Source organism: Fistularia commersonii, chromosome 8, assembly GCF_037954325.1.
Source record: "Fistularia commersonii isolate RoL2024-O1a breed Wild chromosome 8, RoL_Fcom_v1.0, whole genome shotgun sequence".
Taxonomy (NCBI): domain Eukaryota; kingdom Metazoa; phylum Chordata; class Actinopteri; order Syngnathiformes; family Fistulariidae; genus Fistularia; species Fistularia commersonii.
Genome location: NC_141291.1, coordinates 17,782,156 through 17,795,384, shown reverse-complemented (window position 1 = coordinate 17,795,384; position 13,229 = coordinate 17,782,156). Strand labels below are relative to the sequence as shown.

The window sequence follows — 13,229 nt, the reverse complement described above, 5'->3', positions numbered from 1 at the left end:
GCTTTTTCCACTTGCAGTTCATGTATAGGTCTGCTATTTTTATCATAGGTACTCTTCAACTGTGAGTGACAGAATCTAAACCAAAAATCCAGAAAAACATATTGTATGATTTTTAAGTAATTCATTAGCATTTTATTGCATGACATAAGTATTTAAACACCTACTAACCACTTAGAATTGCAGCTCTCGCAGACCTATTAGTTCTTCTTTAAGAACTAAAAGGTTCCTGTTCTCCAATCATTACCTGTATTAACTGCACCAGTTTGAACTTGTTCCCTGTATAAAAGACACCAGTCCACACACTCAATCAAACAAACTCCAACCTCTCCACAATGGCCAAGACCAGAGAGCTGTGTAAGGCCTGAAGGAATAAAAGGGATAAAATTGTAGACCTGCACAAGGCTGGGATGGGCTGCAGGACAATAGGCAAGCAGCTTAGTGAGAAGGCAACGACTGTTGAAAGAATTATTAGGAAATGGAAGAAGTTCAAGATGACGGTCAATTGTCCTTGGTCTGGGGCTCCATGCAAGATCTCACCTTGTGGGGCATCAATGATCATGAGGAAGGTGAAGGATCAGCCCACAACTCTACAGCTGGACCTGGTCATTGACCCCAAGAGAATAGGGACCGTAGTCTCAAAACAAAACATTAGTAACACACTACGCCGCCATGGATTAAAATCCTGCAGCGCACGCAAGGTTCCCCTGCTCAAGCCAGCACATGTACAGGTCTGTCTGAAGTTGCCAATGACCATCTGATCCAGAGGAGGAATGGAGGATCATGTGGCCTGATGAGACAAAAATGTAACTTTTTGGCTTAAACTTCACCCACTGTGTTTGGAGGAAGAAGAAACAGTTCTTTGGTGATGCTTTTCTGCGAAGGGGACAGGACGACTGCACTGTATTGAGGTGAGGATGGATGGGGCCATGTATCGCAAGATCTTTGCCAACAACCTACTTTCCTCAGTGAGAGCCTTCGAGATGGGTCGAGACTGGGTCTTTTAGCATGACAACGACCCGAAACACACAGCCAGGGCAACTAAGGAGTGGCTCCGTAAGAAGCATCTCAAGTTTCCCGGAGTGGCCTAACCAGTCGTCAGACCTGAACCCAATAGAAAATCTTTGGAGGGACCTGAAAGTCCTTATTGCCCAGCAACTGCCCCGAAACCTGAAGGATCTGGAGAAGATCTGTATAGAGGAGTAGGCCAAAATCCCTCCTGCAGTGTGTGTGTAAAAGTCTGATATCTGTAATTGCCAACAAAGTTTTCTGTACCAAATATTAAGTTCTGTTTTCGTGATGTATCAAATACTTATGTCATGCAATAGAAAGCAAATCGACTACTTAAAAATCATTTTTTTCTGGATTTTTGTTTTAGATTCCATCACTCAGAGTTGAAGAGTACCTGTGATTAAAAATTACAGACCTCCACATGTTTTGCAGGTGGGAAACGCTGAAAAATCAACAATGTATCAAATACTTGTACTCCCCAGCGAAAATTGGAATTTTTAACACAGGAAACAGGAAAAATAAAGGGATAACCCCCAGTGAGCAGCCTCAGAGTGAGTGAGGCAAGAGGCTTTAGCTTGCAGCTCTCAGTAAGGCTTTCACATGTGTTTGTTATGAGGAACTGTTTAAATACACTCTGTAATAGGATTTTCAGCTGCTGGTGAGAGCATACGTTAGATTTTTTGGAAATCAACAAAATATTAAAGTCTAAGCCGCAACACATGATATGAATAAAATGAAATCAAAATGTTTTCAATGATTTTATAAACAACTGAAAAAAATGCATCTTTTTAATGACAATCTCAAAGAACTGTGTTTTAATCATAAATACTTATGAAATGTGTTGCGTCATCTGACAATAAATACAATAAGAATGTGTTTATCACTACTTACATGCCTTTCATTGACCATGTTACTTTTTATTTCATGCATCGTCTGTTGAACTAATTGTCACTTATAAACGTTTAATGTGTTGGAATATGAAGAAAATGAAATTTGCCCACAGTGACCTGGATTGTCGCCGCATGAAACAACTCATTCCAGGCGTCTTTATGCGTTGATACAGACACTGTCATGTCCTTACTTTAGGATTGAAGGTAAACTAAGCCAGACCCGACAGTGGGAGCAGTGTGTTGGACGAGTCTGTTTGGCATCTGATCTACCTGAGGCTTGAGAGGAAGAGATGGCAACATGGCCAACAGCTACATGTCAGCCTGTTCTATCTGCCAGCTACGACACATGCAGACCATCCTGCCAAGTACATCCAGTCACAATTTGAAATCAGCTGCATATAAGTCACAGAATAAAGCTTACTTTTTTATTTTATTTTAATACTTGTTATATAAGTTCATTTATCCGGACAATAGTGGCTGCCCAGCTTTGATATGGCTCCTTTTTAACTATAATATATGTCTTGAAAACGTTTGGGTTCATCATTCCTCTGGATTTAAATATTCAATATTAAATGGCTACTTTTTGAAAAATTGAGAAATGTCATATATAGTATATTATATAGTATGAATTTAAAACAATACAAGCATTGATTTTGAAAAAAATGTAGCAATTATTAACTTATTTATACTTATTTTGTCGAAACAAAGGTTGATAAGATAGATAGATAGATAGATAGATAGATAGATAGATAGATAGATAGATAGATAGATAGATAGATAGATAGATAGATAGACGGACAGACGGACAGACACAGTCTTTTTTCTTTATTCATTTTTGTTATTGTCACTGACAGAGGACAGTACTCAAGCAAGTCAGAGTGCATGAGTGCAGACAGAAGTCAGACAGTGACATATTTTAATTTACATGATTTACATAAACATGTCATATTTTCATTTTGCAGTAATTTATGAGGTTATTATTGTATTAACTCTTGTATTGCTAATGTTACAGTAAGCATCTGTGCTACATTAGATTGTTGTAAGTTAATATTGACTAAAAATTTGCTTCTTGAATTTTCTGGTAATGAATATTCTCACAGTTACATTTACAATCCAATAACTAAAAAATGGTTATATAAAGAGCAGAGGCAATGCTAAAATAATAACAATCTTTTCTACACTATTGTAAGCTTTATTCATTGTTATTCTAGATTATCTGCAAAGTTCAAAAGTTATTTTTTTAAGAAAATAAAAATCAAAAAAGGACTAAAAATAAGCAAGTGCAACCAGCCAATGAAAAAAGTCCTAACGCGTGTAGAGAGCGTTACTCCTTTTTTCACTCTGAGAGGTGTCACAAAATTATTACAGCTGGTGTCAACTGAAGTATCTGCAACTATAAAAAGCATTTATATGTCCCCTAACAGGGGGCTATGAAAGAATTCCTAAGGCCTAAAATTGCCTTCAAGGGCCTTAGGGTTGTGTGTGTGTGTGTGTGTGTGTGCGCGCGTGTGTGTGTGTGTATCCTATTCATTTCATGAACAGTGTAGAGTGTAGATAGAAATTCCTTTTAATATCACCGATTGGCCTTGCCAAGGATGCATCATTTAAGTGCTTTCCACAGTCAAAAGCAGGACCCTGTTATATGTATGATAATTTTTCAGTCTTGCAGCCATTCTTGACAAGGAAAACTAAATAGTGGGATCAAATCACAGTTATAATTTTGCTATAATAGAAGTTGTTTTGGATTTCATTTATCGATTCTTGTCTTTTTAGCTCCATTTTAAATACAGAACTTTTAAGACTAAAATCATTGAAGACACCCTTTTGAGACCGATAATCGATGCTGTACCTGTAGTTGGATAAATTGCCACCCTTTACTTTAGCGAGGTTTTTAAACCCTCCTGTCTCAACCGTCACCTCTGGACTGTTTGGATGGAAATATCGCCCAGAATTTGAAAGGTTATCCTGTAAAAGATCATATGAAGAAGTTTTTCCCTTATCCGTCGATGAAGCGCTCGAACCATAAAGTTATTTTCGGTAGTTATGGGAATTGTAGGCCAGTTCCTATACACTTGATGTAGCACGAGCAGCTGAAAACTACAAATCCCATAAGTCCCTTACCGGAAGTCCCGAGACTAAACAAACTGCCGCACAAGAGCCGAGATGTCTCACATTGGAAAGAAAAGGAAATTGGATAAAAGCCGACAGGACAGCCTTTACTTTGACAGCTACTCCGATGTGACAATTCACGAGGAAATGATAGCAGACCACGTCCGAACGAACACTTACCGGACGGCGATATTGAGGAACAGCGAGTCAATTCGGGGTAAAGTCGTGCTGGATGTCGGCGCTGGAACCGGCGTGCTCAGCATGTTCTGCGTCCAGGCCGGCGCAAAGAAAGTGTACGCGGTGGAAGCTTGCTCCATCGCCGAACAGGCCGCGACGATCGTCAAGCACAACAACATGGATGATAGAATCAAAGTTATTCGCGGGACGGTGGAGACGGTGGAGCTGCCGGAGAAAGTGGAGGTCATAGTTAGCGAGTGGATGGGTTACGCTCTCTTGCATGAATCGATGCTCAACTCGGTTCTGTACGCCCGCGACAAGTGGCTGAAACAGCCGGGGGGCCTCATCCTTCCCAACCGAGCCGAACTCTACATCGCTCCCGTCTGCGACGCGGTGGCGGAGGACCGCCTGCACTTCTGGTACACCGTGAAGGACCAGTACGGCGTGGACATGTCCTGCATGTCCGACTTCGCCAGAAGGTGCATCATGAACTCTGACATCTACGTGCACTCTGTGACCGTGGAGGACGTGCTTTCCCATCCGGTCCGGTTCGCGGAGCTCGACCTGGACACGTTGACCGTGGATCAGCTGCGATCGGTGAAGGGCCGGTTCAGATGCCAGTCTTTCGGCTCGGCTGCGGTTAACGCGTTCTGCGTGTACTTCGCGGTCACTTTCCCCTCCCCGGACAAGCCGCAGGCGCTCGTACTTTCCACGTCGCCCTTCAAACCCGAGACGCACTGGAAGCAAGCCGTGCTCTACCTGGACGCGCCGGTGGACGTGGTGCAAGATAGTCCGGTTACCGGGGAAGTTTGCATGTATCCGTCGGAGGACAGCGCCAGACACATATGCATCCACCTGGATTATGTGATAGGACAGCAGAAACAACAGTCCAAGACTTTCTCCATCCCCGACTGGAGCGCTGAAGCTCAGCCTTAACGCCAACTGGAGCCAAATTCTCCCGACATTTTCCTCTGGAATCCCCTCCGGTCGGATCAATGACTGCGACTTGAAATCATTACCGTTAGTCTAAAGTTTGATTAGTGATCGGTCAATACGTTTCTCCGCTTAATTGTTATTCACTTATTTGTCACACATTTGCGCTCTATCAGATGTGCATGTCTTACGTTAACACACACAAATAAAGTGTTTGCCATCTGATCTGGAGGGGAAACGTAACAACAATGACCTCATGCATTGTTGACTCATGATTGGACTCTTATTTTAATGAAAACCTCCCTATGTACTGTGTGGAAAAGATAAATCACAATGTGTTGACTAGCAAATGAATACCTAGACTACTGAATTAATCTTCATTCATATTCTCAAGCTCGCTTGCAAATCCGGGCCTCTTGAAGACACTGAAGTCATGTGATTTCAATTTAATGTAAAATTGGGGGTGTTTAACCATAGATGTTTGCTGTTTAGCAGAGTTTTTTTGTTTGTTTATTTCTTTCCTTCAGGCAGTTTGCAGGATTGCATGTAATTTTCTTCTGTTTGAATGCAAACTTTGACCTTTTTAATTTTAAAGTAATAACTCACAGTTCTTGTATTTTACTGTTTTTGTGTAATTTATTCCCGCTTTACCGCTTTCTGTTTGTATATTTCAGGAGATCGCACGACCCTTTTTAGCAAATGTGTAAATTAAGGAGTTTTTCATCTTTTCAGGATTGTTAGAAAACTTAGCGATTCAGTAGTTTTTGTGATACTTTGAAAACAAATATATAGCTTTGTTTATTATTTGCAAAACACTGCCAGTTTACTTTTCCGCTCATGCTTTTAATGCAGGCTGAACAAAAAAGTGATTATAGCTGTACAGTCTTGTATCACAACTTTTTTAAAATTTAAAACAAAATCCACAATTTGACAAAATCAGTAAACAAAATACTGCCCTACCCTGAACACCAGTCAACCAGTCATTTCAGGGTTTATAGCAAACAAATTGATCTCAGGCTGCTACTCAGGTTTTGATGCTGCAAAGGTATCTTCTAGTTGATTTATGGGTAATACCAGATCTGATGTCGAAAGAGCTTGGACCATACATGGGTTATATATCGGGAAAGCTTGAAACAATATTCAAACCAGTGTTCTAGAATCAAAGGGGACATAAAGTACAATAAAACGATTAGATAGTTTAGTTTGATGCTTCAAAAACCACGACATGCCTCTTAAGAAGCAGATTCAGCGAGGTTTTTCTGGAGTCCTTGAATAAATTCACCACCAAGCTCCCAAAATCTCATTTTCTAATAAGTTCACGTTGGGTTGAACCTGATTAAAATCCTTCATTCAAATGAGGATTAAACCAATATATTGACTTGGACAAGCACAGTCAGGCTGGAGGGTGCATCACGCAGGAGATGAGAACACCGGCTCCTGTTCACTTTTTAATAAAGCTTCAAATTGGCTCACTACTTTGATTTAAAAGTAGGAGTTGTATTCATCCTTTCAGATAAACCACTGACTCAACCAGCTTCTACAAGGTTCCTTTGAACATACTGAGTGTTTCAGGACTCATAGTGGTGGGGTCATCCCTAAGGTCAACGCTTGTGGCGCCAGAATGAATGTTTGGGTCTGCTATAAAAATATCAGGTAGAATGGAAGTCAAGTAATGAAATTAACAACAAAAAAGATCTTGCCATGAATGTGTAATGAATCTTATGACATGTCATTGGGGCATACTATGATAGTTTCCAGGAATATAGTGATTGCGTTAAAAAAAATTGTCAATCTTAATAAAGGTGATTCAGTCACTTCCACAAAAAGCCATTTCTTCAGAGTTTATTGGTTCTTTTTTCAAAATATTGAGATTCTTTTGTCACATTTTACCGATCTGAGTAAAAGATCTGAGCTTTGAAATAATTTCTTATTTATGTAGTTGATAGTTGAAAAAAAAAACAAGAGCTGAACAAGATGGTACCCCTAATTTTGAAGCAGACATTCTCTATTAAATACCACTAAACTATGATGTCAACACTGTAAGTTTACCAGATCTTTCAAAAATTCCCCAATTTACATTACGAGTTTACTCTCCTAATATTATTTAAGTTTGAAGGTAATAGTTTTGCATCTGATCTTAAAAACAGTAAAAGGGAGTTCATGACTTTTACTCTAAAGCCTGGTTACACTTTGACTGATTATATACCCAAAACAGTGACATGCAGTCAGCAGAGGCAGGGGAGGCCGGTATAAAAATGTCAAATAAAAAAAAATACATGGTTATATTTAATCAGTGATTTGTACTATAAAGTTATTTTCCACTTAACTTCACTATTCTTAGTTGTTTTTTTTTTTCAAAATAGCTGAAAAAAAAATCACATTTACTGTTCAAATATGACATGCGGTGACGCAGCAACCAGCTGAGCCCATTATGGCTTGCACAATGATCATGCTAACTGTGCTGCCATGCTATGCACTGAGACCGTATTTCTGCCTCTTTGTATGTCACTATTAAAAAAAAAAACATTTTTAATATATGAACTAAATTTCCGTAGTGTAGCTGATGTGTATAATGTTTTTCGTCAACAAATGTAACGTGTTTCTTGTAATCATAAAACGACTGCCAAGACACACTGGTGATCCCAGGGACCCCTCTTACTACTCGGCTACATAATACCGGCAATATAATTAGCAATAGCAAGCTAAAACAGTTAGCAAGTCAACTGCAGCCATCCAGTTATTTTTTTTTCCCGATCACATCGGACCGTTTAGCACACAAGCGGTGAGGGATGAACGTAAATCTCCTGGGCAGCTTCTCAACTTTTTGGCCCAGAAGGATCTCAATTAAACTGTGCATGAGGCGACAAAGTTGCTCCGGCCGGTGGTCACCGTTCCGGCTACGACAGCATCGGTGGAGCGCTCATTCTCGGCACCGAAAAGACTCAAAACATAAAGTTGAAACAGGACCGATCAAGGACAATTTCCATTGAGACAAAGACTTTTAAAACTGAAGAAAGATAAGGAACACTTCTCCAAACAAGTTATCGATGATTTTCTTCAGAAGGAAAGGTAAGAGATTATAACATTTATCTTTAAATGTGCTTTTTTTTCTATGCTACAGTTTATACATGTAAAGGAATGCTGCTATGCTATTTTAAACAAAACACGTTAACTGCTTCCAATAAAATGGTAAATAAGTTACTCTGTAGGGTTCATATGTTTGTAAATCTGACTGTGATGACGTCAGTGCCCCACCAGCCATGAACCTCACCTCAGGTCACTGTCAAAATATTTTGGATTCCAAAAATATTTTGGATTCCAAAATATTTTTCCGATAATTAGACAATATCTACTTTTTAAGTTATTGCATAGTTTTTAACTTATGGTAAAAGGTTCTTTTTCTAATGATCTTTTCAGTTCCTTTTTTGTACTAAAAACATCATTCATCTGCGATTAATATGTCCAGCAATTATTATTTATAAACATAGTAACATTTTTATGGGTTTAGCAATTTTGTATTTATTATTTTGAATAAATTAAAGGGAAAAAGACTCGTCAGTAAATATGTCTGGTCGTGGCAACTGGACTTGAATTTTGTCACTTGAAAACATTTCAACCCTCATCCGAGAGGCTTCTTCCGTTCAATAAGCTGCCTGATCAATAAAGTGTTGATCATTTTTTTGACAAATTATTTGGACATACCCTTATATATTCAATTAATAGAAATAGATTTTTTGCTTTACTAAGGCTCAAATCTTCATGACGTGAACACAATTCTACCATTAGTAAATGTCTCAAAAATTTGAAGAGAATTAAAATCAGCTCCCAAAATGTTTCTTAACAAACATTTCATAGAAGAAAGTTACAGGCTGATGGAAAGCTGAACGATTACTGATAAACATGTAGAATGTTACTATTTGTTGTTTTGCACCAAGGATCAGATTTGGTTCTGTCCAACCCTCTTGAAGCCCTTCTTGTGAGCACATTTGAGCAGTAATTCCTCAGCTCACAGTTGAACACGTGCAAGCACACAATGGCCAAGTATCGAGCCTAACAAACTAATAGGTAAAAAAAGAAAAGAGCCCTGCGGTCAGAACAAAGGAATGTGTCCAAAGAGTGAAAATGCCGGGCACAGAATCACACTCAAGCATGCGAGAACACACTCGACCGTTAAATGCTAAACTAATTGTGATCCATCCCTGCCCGAAATAATTTGGCAATCGAAGTGTCGAAAATTGAAATGGAATTATTTGTGCCGTGTTTTACAGCACTTTAGGAGCAAATCAATAGGCGATGTCCTTAATTTGGTAGTGAGACAGAGGGACAGCACACTCAGGAGAGGGGTGAACGTTCACCTTTTGCCACCCTTAGTCCCCATATGAGAGCATTGCACTTTGAGGACTTCTAGTTTTTATTCTCGATCCTCCCGAAGTGTGAATTGCAGTCATTGCAACATAGACTGTTTGACAGTTGGACGCTTATCTAGATATGGAACAAAACCAGCATTTATTGCAGGGTAAGATCTACTTACCAGGAAGTATCAGTCCCCCCTGCCAGCAGACATCATGTAATCTATTGAAGGCCAGTCATTGGAAGTTGGATCAAAAATAAAGACTCAATATTTTGACATATCTGTCATACAGTAAAATTAATCCACGGTTCCTTTATGACCATGGGCTCTGCTGAACTGTGTAATATTCACAGAAAATTGTTTCATGCCAATTCAAGCCCTAGTGATTCCAAATAGCAAATAGGCTTGGGTTTCAGGCAGTTAAGCAGACAGCTCTTATTTCATGTCTTCTGACACGAGGCTAATGATTTGCTATTAAAAGTGAAATCATGTTCGTATATGGGGTACTATATTGTGCTGCTATTTATACATCATGATATATCATCACAGTCCATCTATTATCTATGAGAACTGGCTGCAGGATTGACAAGTGAGACAGCCTGGAACCAGATGTCTGCATTTCAAATCCTTTGCTGCTTCCTTCTAAGAGAGCGAAGCAGCTGAATCAGTGTGCAGAGTGAAAACAATCAGCACATCCGTCTCTGTGTCTAATTGAATGAAAAACGTATTTGTATAATTTAATCAATCCGATGGCTTTATCGCCATTTTAGAAATGTTGAAATACAATAAGGTTAAAAAAAAATAGAAACTTAAAAAGGACACAGAATTTCAACTTTTATGTTCAACATTATGGAAATCATTGATTTGACACAATCGAAGTGTTGGTTACACAAGAGTTAAAAAATATTGTTTTATTTGGAGGGTATTTCTTACCCATGTAACACAACATATGACTATTCGTGCTTCCAGCTGATGGAGGGAAGTTCATCCCAAACAGCCATTTCTTTTAAATCTGCACCTCAAGAAAGACACATCACCCAGCTGCAGGCACACTGACCAGCTTTGTGAGGATTTGGCTCTAAACTGCTCCTGGACCAGTTTGGGGCTGGGCCAATGTTGCTGTTTGAGACAAAAAATCTTCAAGTTTTTTTAAACTTTCTGATTTCCTGATCATGTTTTTCTAATATAACTCCACCCAAGTGATGATTATGTTTGATACGCAGTATTCTACAATCAAAACCATTTTCAAGAAATTGGCTACTCCTAAGATCACTCCTGTGTTTGGATGAGTACAATTTGGATTTGTAGGGCACGTTACATTTAATGGTACACGTCAGAGCGGGGAGAGTTGTGCATTTATTAGGGTTACTGTTAAATGATCGCCCCCACAAAAGATTAGTCTGTAGCCATCAGATAAGATTTGTAGCAGCACTATTCACAACATATGTTGTCGGTTAAAAGAACAATCAGTGAAATGTACAATATACAGTTATAGTAATATGACATCAAATTCACATTTTCATCATATCATAAAAATGAAAAATATGGTACAAAAGTGCATCGCACTGCTCATGGTGGCAAAAACTTTCTAGAATTAAAAGTAGAATATCATGTAATTTGGTTTAGTTTATAGGGAGTGTTGGCAGCACTTTAACTCCTACAGTAATTAACCTTAGATGTTTTAGTGCCCAGATTAACATGTATATTAAAAGGCTATTTGGGTCGTGCATATTTCAGGCATCGCATAAAGCGAAGAAGTTATTGAGCTTCTTTAAACGGAGCTTGTTTTCGATCTGCTGAAACATGACTGGTGCTGCAGCCTGTAATCATGGACACTCATTTATCCTTCTATGCTAATGACACCATGAACAAGCCAATAGGATTCAATTCCCACACTCAGTTACTGTAACCAATATTTCTGTCAGCACATCCAGAGAGGACAAATTGGGAACATGGTATCGACAAAAGCTAATTTGGTGGACAAACCTCCCAGATACACTAGGTGGGCTTCATTTCTCTAGGGAGCAACCGTCCAGACAGTTTGTCATCATTACCATTAGTGACAGGAACTGAGCTATGTGTCGCACTGCATGCACAGCACTAAAAAAAGACATCATTTGAATGAAAAGCTGTTTATTCTGACCCCAAGCTGATATCCTCAGTTAAAAACAAAACAAAAACAAAAAAAGGAAGCCGGTGCGTATCAAAATTCCATCCAGCTGAAAGCAGTGAGGTGTGACTTCACGGGCAGACACACACTGTACAACAAGGACGGATCTGGTAGGCACCTGTTAAGAAAGTAAATTCAAAATCAGTCACGGGAGCACATAAATCTAAAACGGGTTGGCCCCCAATTCACAATCAGCCCGAGGCAGACGGCTGTCACCCTGCGAGCAAAGTCCAAATCCACCAAACTGTGGCTGCCGCCTCCTCTTTCTCCTCCACTAATCCTTTTTCAATCATGCACTTTTTGGATTATACCTCTGTAATTCTTCTCAGGTATTGTTTTATAACCTAATATGATATTTCAATTTGAGGAAGCCGGGTCACAGTTTTAGAGCAGCGTGCAGGATTGGATAAGCACCGAAGGTCTGAAGGCAACAGATTGGAGCAGAGGGTTAGTGCCAGGCTGGATCAACCTCTGACATAGAGTCCAAATGGAGCAGATGCGAAAAATGTGAAGACAGTGGATTGACCTCATTCCTCTGAAATGTCTCTTCTTATTTGTCCTGACTTTTACCAAGTGTCTCACCCCTAGAAGTCCGGACAGCAAGCCTGATACTGCAATTAGCTTATCATAAGACGCTCCAATCAAAATTCACACAAAGTCAAAGTAACACAGTGGAGACGGGGAAGGGAAAAACACATCATCTTCAGTCTTCAGTCCTTTGCAGGTTTCAAAAGAAATGAGCATGTTCTAAATGAGCAGTCAGAGAAAAAAAAAAAACATGTGTGCCATCTGTCCGTGTTGCATTATTCTTTTAACCCATTCATATTAATGCAGCGGTTAACAGTTTTGCCTCATTGCAAGAAGGTCCCTGGTTTGATTCTTCCGTTTCGTGTTTGGAATTTGCACGTTTTCCCCATGTCTGTATGGGTTTCCTCCAGGTTTTCCTGGTTTCCACCCACAGTTTATGACCCTTAGTTGCCCAGATGTGTGAATGACAGAGCCAGTGTTATGGTACTGGAGGCAGGGCCCACATGCAGACACAGGACTCCTCACCAAAATGGGTTGGGTTCGAAACAACAAGTCGATTTAGACCAGGTGGACATGTTTGGGGACGCAAAGTAATAACAGACAAACCAGGGAGGGAGGATGCAGGGCAGGAACAGGCAACTAGGTGAAAGGTGCTTGCGTACACCGTTGGGAGAGAGGCGCTGTCGGAGACGGGCGGCATAGTGTGCGCTGAAGAGGGAAGAAACCTTGGGCAGAAAAACGCTGGGCAGAACTGGAAGCCTGGTCAGTGGCGGGTGGCGAGGCGGGAGGCGCTAGCATACACTGACGAGGGAGGTAGTGGGCCGGGAGAACGCAACATCGGTGGAAGTGACGGCACGGCGAGATACGTGGGTTTACACTGCCGGGGGGGGGAGGATTTGGCATTTAAGCCCTCATCATCGCGAACCAGGACCGGCCGTGGGCTTGCCAAGCGCACACCTGTCGCGAGCCCAATCCTGACAATAAATGGTTGTTTGTCTGTACATGTGGTACTTTGATTGACTGGTTCAGGGTGAAATGCGCCTCCCACCAAATGACAGCTTGG

The 13,229-nt window shown here is 40.2% G+C and overlaps 1 protein-coding gene across 1 annotated transcript; it reads left to right on the top strand.

Moving 5' to 3' along the window:
- Positions 1 to 4,041: 4,041 nt before the first annotated feature.
- prmt6 (protein arginine methyltransferase 6) lies at positions 4,042 to 6,943 on the top strand. The gene has a single exon (XM_086150422.1). The coding sequence runs from the start codon at positions 4,062 to 4,064 to the stop codon at positions 5,118 to 5,120; it is 1,059 nt and encodes a 352-aa protein (XP_086006548.1). The 5' UTR covers positions 4,042 to 4,061; the 3' UTR covers positions 5,121 to 6,943.
- The last annotated feature ends 6,286 nt before the right edge of the window (positions 6,944 to 13,229 follow it).

Bases quoted from the DNA above. Each gene is read 5' to 3' on its own strand.
- prmt6 (XM_086150422.1), top strand. From the start codon at position 4,062: ATGTCTCACATTGGAAAGAAAAGGAAATTGGATAAAAGCCGACAGGAC.